Raw genomic sequence first — 6,947 nt, forward strand, 5'->3', positions numbered from 1 at the left:
GCCAATAAACAGATCAAAGCGGCTGTAAGTCTCCCAGAGTGTAAATCACCATATTTTATAAATTCAAACAACTATTGTAAAAATACAGTTTTTATAATTATATCTAGTGTAACACGTTATCTATTCATAGAATGTGACAAAACCATTGGGGCCGAACTTTAACAAAAATTGTTTTGACCCGTTAACCGGTTAAGTTTATATAATAAAAAGTATTACCTGCATAAAACACAGGCACCAAGAACAATGTTTTCCATGGGCTTCATACCACTGCCCCGGGCCTTAATCTGTTTCACTGGGCCATCGCCCCTAGCCCGTCCAGTAGCCAAAGAATTAGCACTTTTACCTTTGGCCTTCAACGACCGTTGACGGTATTTGCAGTGCCATTTGCCGCGCGGGATGCTCGGTTCACACGCGCATCCTGTGTTGACCAACATAATTAAGTGCATATTAATAATCTCGTTGACATCACAAAAACATTCAAATATACAAAACTGACCTCGATGGAATGACCTCGGGCATGTGTCACAAAGCAACAGATCTCCACCGTCCTTACAAACTCCACACACGTCACTATTATATTTCACTGGACGTGCTCGGTTTTCCTTTTTCTTCAGAGAAACCGCATATTCGTGGAGTGACATTCCGTTTGAGATGTAAATGTGTTCGTATCTGTCAGCATTTCAAATATGGTAATTAGTATAAAATTTTATATATATATAAGTTCAGACAATTTCGTATGTATCCTTTTACATATTTATCCATTTTGTTATAAGTAAAATAAAATTAATTATTCGTTGAAACAACTTTTTTTTAAACTGTTTTATTTCATTTACTACGAAAGGGTAAATATGTATATGTTATTAAGCAATATTAGTAAACATACACACGCACTAGAAGAATATGTGTGAGTGTGTGTAGCAAAAACTCACGGTTTTCTGCGTGAGGCCCAACCAGCATGAGCTTCAAACTGCGACGGGCTGATCAAAGTATCGCAACAAGAACAAGATATTCCGCTTCCTGACTTATAACCAACTAGCATTTTCTGTTAACCAAAATATGTATATATATCGGATTTTTTCTAAAAAATGAGATGTATTCGCATATATCTTATTGGATTTGTTACCTGTCCATGAACAATGTAAGTTAGCTTAGCTCTTTCAGGTAATCCTCCTTCCTGAAAAACCGACCAATGATTCCTGAAAAACATCATACGACACACAAGAAATTAGTTAGTTTCCTTAACCATAGGAAACACGTTTTAATAAAGTCAGAGACTAACTTGATGGATCGCGATGCAGATGCAGATGTCGGTGACCTAAACCACCATAATAATATTAGTATTTTTATATTAAAAAAAAGCTGTCTTGATTATTATTTTGTATTCTACCTTTCTAGTTCTTTTGAATTTCTTTTTTTCCCTGAAACTTTAAATTTTCCAGGGCTTGTGACAGGCTTCAGAGCAGACATTGACGACCTGAAATCACATGACAAACTGTTTATTAAACGAGGGGCGTTAAATGTTATTTACGGAAATTATACAGAAGAAATAGATTCTGACTTTCTTGGTCTGCCTCTTTTATTCTTGTTATCAACGGAAATTAGTGGGGTGTTACTTTCAAATGCCGTTGGGTCCGGACTTGATGCCCTATGAATAAAGAATGATAAAACACAATAGCAAGTAAAAATCATTGCATGTGTCCAAGACATCCCTATAGATTACCACATATCAGTTTTTAAATACTCTTTAACTCAGTTTGGTGTCTTATTTATAGTGAATCATATCATATTCACAATATAAAACTTTCATAAAGTCAAGAGGTATGAATTCGTGACGTATGAAGTCGTGATGTATCATGTTATTTATGGAAATTATAAAGAGTAAATAGATTTTCTGATTTCTACTTATTATTATTTACTAAATTCTACCGTGTGTTGTGTTTTTAGTTTACCTATAGTGAAATGTTGAATTAAACAGACTAATATCATAGTACTGTAGTTGATTGTGTATATATATATATATATAAATATTATCTGTATATCTATTTACTTTTGAGTTGGGGGTCTTGCCGGAAGCAACCTCTCTATCTTTAGGGATAGAGGTAAGGTGTGCCTACATCCCACCCTCCCCATACCCTACTTATGATAGCCTAGGCTATTTGTGGTGGGAAATACTGGGTATGTTTGATTGATTGATTGATTGACTGATTTTCTAGGTGTTACTTTCAGACTCCTTCAGGTCAGACTTGATGCCCGATGAATAAAGAATGATATTAAACAATTATTGAATTTACTTCAAAACTAAAAGGCCTTCATTACATGTGTCCAAGACATCCATGTATTAGTTTTTAAAGATTCGATCTTTAACTCAGCTCAGTGTCTTATTTATAGTGAATCAGATCAAATTTCACAATACGAAAATTTTCATAAAGTCGTGACGTATGAAGTCTTGGCGTATGAAGTCGTGAAGTTTGAAGTTGTGACGTATCATGTTATTTATGGGAACTATACAAAGGAAATAGATTCTTACTTTCTTGGCCTGCCTCGTCTTTTCTTGTTAGCAAAGGAATTTGGCGAGGTTTTACTTACAGATGCCCTATGAATAAATGGTGATATTAGATAATAATACTTACTTAAAAACTAAATAGCAAGTAATATCCATTACATGTATCAAAGACATTAATATAATTTACCATATATTAATTTTCAAACACTCTTAACTCAGTTTTGTATCTTCTTTAATTATACAGCAATCGAATTTTCATAAAGTCGTGACGTATAATGTCGTGAGTCGTGGCTAAAGTCATGATGTAACATGTAATACCCTAATTTTCATACGAAAATTTCGACCCCGCCCTTGCCATATATACTCTTTCTTTTACCATATGTTAGAACTTTTTTGTTTTGTTTTCAGTATAATATATGATATTTCTAAAATACGGTTTAATGTTTTAAAGATTGAAACCTATTTTTTTTGGCTTTCAATATAATATATGATATTTTTCTAAAAAATTGTCAAATGTTTTAAAGATGGAAACGGTTAGGGTTTTCAAGACACCAACTAAAGCAAGTCGTGACGTATAATGTCGTGACGTATGAAGTCATGACGACGTACCATGTAATACCCTAATTTTCATACGAAAATTTGGACCCCACCCTTGCCATATATACTCTGTTTTTACCATGTTAGAACTGTTTTTTTTTCTTTTTTTCTTCAGTAAAATATATGATATTTCTAAAATATTGTTTAATGTTTTAAAGATTTTTTTTTTTTTTTTGGTTTTCAATATAAATATGATATTTCTAAAACATTGTCGAATGTTTTAAAGATGGAAACGGTTAGGGTTATCAAGAAACCAACCAAAGCCCACACCCAAATGTATTCTTGAACATCTTTAGATGCATTTACACCAACATTAAATGAACAGTGATGTTAACTAGAGTTGTTAAAGTGCATCAATAAACAGTCCATACCTAGCTTGACCAAGAGTAACGACACTTGGTTTAGCTTCCACCTTTTTCTTATGTACACATGAATCACAAACCAACAACCTTTCGGTAGACGACGCTTCGATTAACCCTGAAATTCATGAAAAATTACACTATAGTTCAGAAAACATAAAAAAATATATATGTATCATATTATGTTGGTTAGAGTATTATATTGTTCACCGTTGCATTTTGTACACAAGGAAGGTCCCTTCACAGGCAATGAACTATTTACAGTTTGAAGAGCGACTTCAACAGAATATCTGTAGATGCATTGACACCAGCATTATAAATTTGTAACGATTATAATTAAAGATTGACTACTAAAGTTTTAAAAACGCATCAATAAGATTCCATACCTAACTTGGGCGCGAGTTGCAACCCTCGATTTAACTTCCACTTGCTTCTTATTCACACACGAATCACAAACTAACAAATTTTTAGTAGATGATGCTTCGATTGAACCTGAAACTCATGAAATTCAGAAAAATAGATTAGCCAAAAAATACATAACAAAATATTCCAGTTAGAATATTGTTGTTCACCATTGCATTTTGTACACACGGACGGTCCCTTCACAGGTAATGAACTAATTACAGTTTGAAGAGCGGCTTCAACAGAATCCGAAGCTTTACATATCTCAATCACTTCAAGGAGACTTTTACCATTTTCAAGATGGATATGTTTTATAGCGTGTCGGTATTGCTTGCATGCATGTAACTCAAACTGAGACGGCGGAATAACCTACCATTCAACAAAAGTCAAACCCCTGATTCCAAGCTTCAAAACCCTGTTTACGTATAATGTATAACATAACTTACTTTGGTGCCCACACACAAACTGCAAGAACACAGTATCCCGGCACCCTTAATAATTCCTTGCATATTCTTTCCCTATAAAAAAAACAAATCTCAGTCGTTTCATACTCAAAACCTTAATTAAACCGTTCGTAAATAAGTATTTGATTCAAACATAGACTTCATCCCGTCACAATTAATATTTGCTACATTAAAATAACTAAAACAAGTAAAAAGTAGCATATCAAATAAGTAACACAATTCCTTTAAACCTTAATCTGATCAAAAATAGATTCAAAAGCACAAAACATGTCCCTAAATACCTTAAAAATAATTAAAGCAACTAAAAGTAACATATTAAACAAGTAACATATTTCCTTTAAACCTCAATCTGATCAAAACAGATTCAAAAGCACAAAATATGTCCCTAAATACCGTAAAGTAACTAAAACAACTAAAAGTAACATATCAAATAAGTAAACATATTTTCATTAAACCTTAATCTGATCAAAAACAGATTCAGAACCACAAAACATGTCCCTAACAACCTTAATAATAATTGAAACATATAAAAATAATACATTTTCTCTAAACCTTAATCCGATCAAAAACAGATTCAATACCACGAAACACGTCTGTAACTACCTTATAAAACAATGGAAACAGCTAAAAACAAAGCATGATCAATCATTTACTAATTAATCAAGGATACCACCTCAATGTCGAAATTATACGAAACACGAACACCCTCGAGCACCCCGGTCTCTAAAACACTCCTCAAATTAATCAGGCTTCTACCCGACCCAACTTTCTTAGACTTAGACGTCTTCTTAAACTCCAGTTTCTTCCGGGTCGGAGCCCCGAATTCATCCGGATCCTTATCCACCACCACCAATGCTGATCGATTAACCCTCTTCTTCTTCGTCTTGTTGTCCGGCTGAATTGAATCGGCAACCGGAGTGGCATTTTTAACCCGTTTGCTCCGGCGATTGACACGCACTTCAATTGTGTTCTTCCGGTCACCGGGCGGCGAATTTTGCGACGAGCGGGTCCGGCGAGCTTGTGGTTTCATGGTTGACGGTCAAATTGGGGGAAATTGAAAACCCTAAGGGAAAGTGTAGTGTTCGGTGGGGGTGGGTGCTATTTATAGAAGAATGAGTGGATGCATATCTGCATGAATTTGCAGACTGCAAATAGAATGTGAGTGTGAACACAGAGATACAGAGTCTGAGGCATATGCATAATGTGACTGACTTCAACCCAAATTAAACACTTTCCGTTTTCTATTTATTTTTATTTTTTAAGTCTTAAGCCGTTGACTTGCCCAGAAATGGTTTTCTTCTAAAAAGACCTACCCAAATCTACCTTTTAATGTCTAAATTATAAGTTATTATAATATTAGGCGAAAATTCTTTTAAAAACATGTATTTGGGTTACTTTGTTTAGTAATTACTTTTTATTTATTTTTATTATATTAATTAACACAAATATTAGTTGTGTTTTATCTATAATAAGATATATACATATCTCGTAATTTTTAAGCGAGCATATAACATAAAGACAACAAGAAATATGGTAAAATTATAGATTTTTAGATATGCCATAGATCAAAATAAATTAGGTGTTCAACTATAACTAGGTTTTAACCAACAAAATTAAAGTGTTTATAAACTTACTTTGTTTAAATAATTCACTCATATGATAGATCTAGTAGAAAGTTAAATTGTTTAGATTGAAATAAATTAAGGGTTTAACTATAACTAGCTTTTAAGAAACAAAATAAAATAGTTTATAAACTTACATTGTTTTGAATAATTCCTATCTAGTAGAAAATTAGATTGTTTAGATCGAAAAAAATTAGGTGTTTAACTATAACTAGCTTTTAAGCAACAAAATTAAATTGTTTATAAAGTTAATTACTTTGTTGAGAATAATTCCTAAGATACATCTAGTAGAAAAAATGTCCATTTGGTGTGGTGAACTCATAAAATTTTTCTTATTACAAAATTTACCATACGAATAGCTCTTTTTTTTTCTTAAAAAAAATAATACCAGTTTATTCAATAAGTATGGTACGGGTTAAATGTCCATCAATTAAGAGCATCTAATCTTTGGTCTAGCGGCATGGCCGGCCATGGCGTATGGCAGGGTGGTCGACGGCCATAGGCTCGACTACCCGTTAGGTCCGAATTTTTTTTAAAACATTTATATGTATTTTTATGAAAAACTATGTGTATACTTAATGTTTAAACTTAATTACATAACAATTAACTTGGTCTAGTGGTAAAGGGTTATAGTCTCATTTGAAACATATTTAAGCATATTTTTATACATTAGTTTTTTACACAACCCAAATCATAACCAAGGAAGCAAATTTAAAAATTAAATTGTTTAAACCCAACAAAAAACTCTTTTTACTTAAGGCCCAAAATATTTTTTGCTTTCAGCCCAAAAATTTTTTCAATTCTTCGGAGCCGGCCCTGTCTAGAGGTATCAAGCAGCGGGTTAAAACTTTTTCTTTTCAAAAGTATGGGTTCAAGTTTTTTGATTGTGTAAAAATAAATAAATAAATCTGTCACACCCTGCCATGGGGGCCTGGTTGTTTTATGGATAAATTGGTACCAACGTAAGCAGCGGAATATCATTAATAAAGACAAGCTACAA

The 6,947-nt window shown here is 33.0% G+C and overlaps 2 protein-coding genes across 2 annotated transcripts; both read right to left on the reverse strand.

The window, feature by feature from the left end:
• Nucleotides 1–201: 201 nt before the first annotated feature.
• Nucleotides 202–2,587, reverse strand: LOC143577383 (uncharacterized). Its single transcript, XM_077061227.1, has 8 exons — nt 2,528–2,587; nt 1,559–1,645; nt 1,388–1,474; nt 1,280–1,315; nt 1,124–1,196; nt 930–1,042; nt 497–669; nt 202–418 (listed from the first exon to the last, which is right to left on the reverse strand). The coding sequence occupies exons 3-8, from the start codon at nt 1,465–1,467 to the stop codon at nt 213–215; spliced, it is 681 nt and encodes a 226-aa protein (XP_076917342.1). The 5' UTR covers nt 1,468–1,474; nt 1,559–1,645; nt 2,528–2,587; the 3' UTR covers nt 202–212.
• An 856-nt stretch (nt 2,588–3,443) lies between these two features.
• Nucleotides 3,444–5,355, reverse strand: LOC143579147 (uncharacterized). The gene is made up of 6 exons (XM_077062535.1): nt 4,999–5,355; nt 4,308–4,379; nt 4,032–4,230; nt 3,846–3,951; nt 3,670–3,749; nt 3,444–3,577 (listed from the first exon to the last, which is right to left on the reverse strand). Exons 1-6 carry the CDS (start codon nt 5,353–5,355, stop codon nt 3,444–3,446), a joined length of 948 nt encoding a protein of 315 aa, XP_076918650.1.
• Between the last annotated feature and the right edge of the window lie 1,592 nt (nt 5,356–6,947).

This window comes from Bidens hawaiensis, unplaced genomic scaffold (genome assembly GCF_021521415.1).
Source record: "Bidens hawaiensis isolate Kalapana, Puna unplaced genomic scaffold, B.hawaiensis_p1.1 tig00001461_1, whole genome shotgun sequence".
Taxonomy (NCBI): Eukaryota; Viridiplantae; Streptophyta; class Magnoliopsida; order Asterales; family Asteraceae; genus Bidens; species Bidens hawaiensis.

What these genes read in the sequence shown, in the direction of transcription:
- LOC143579147 (XM_077062535.1), bottom strand. Translation starts at nt 5,355, where the DNA reads ATGAAACCACAAGCTCGCCGGACCCGCTCGTCGCAAAATTCGCCGCCC. An exon ending in GCAACTCGCGCCCAAGTTAG is followed by an intron (nt 3,750 to 3,845) that starts GTATGGAATCTT and finishes ATGCATCTACAG; the next exon opens with ATATTCTGTTGAAGTCGCTC. An exon ending in CTTGTGTACAAAATGCAACG is followed by an intron (nt 3,578 to 3,669) that starts GTGAACAATATA and finishes CATGAATTTCAG; the next exon opens with GGTTAATCGAAGCGTCGTCT.
- LOC143577383 (XM_077061227.1), bottom strand. Translation starts at nt 1,467, where the DNA reads ATGTCTGCTCTGAAGCCTGTCACAAGCCCTGGAAAATTTAAAGTTTCA. An exon ending in TCTGCATCGCGATCCATCAA is followed by an intron (nt 1,197 to 1,279) that starts GTTAGTCTCTGA and finishes GATGTTTTTCAG; the next exon opens with GAATCATTGGTCGGTTTTTC. An exon ending in TGGGCCTCACGCAGAAAACC is followed by an intron (nt 670 to 929) that starts GTGAGTTTTTGC and finishes AAATGCTGACAG; the next exon opens with ATACGAACACATTTACATCT.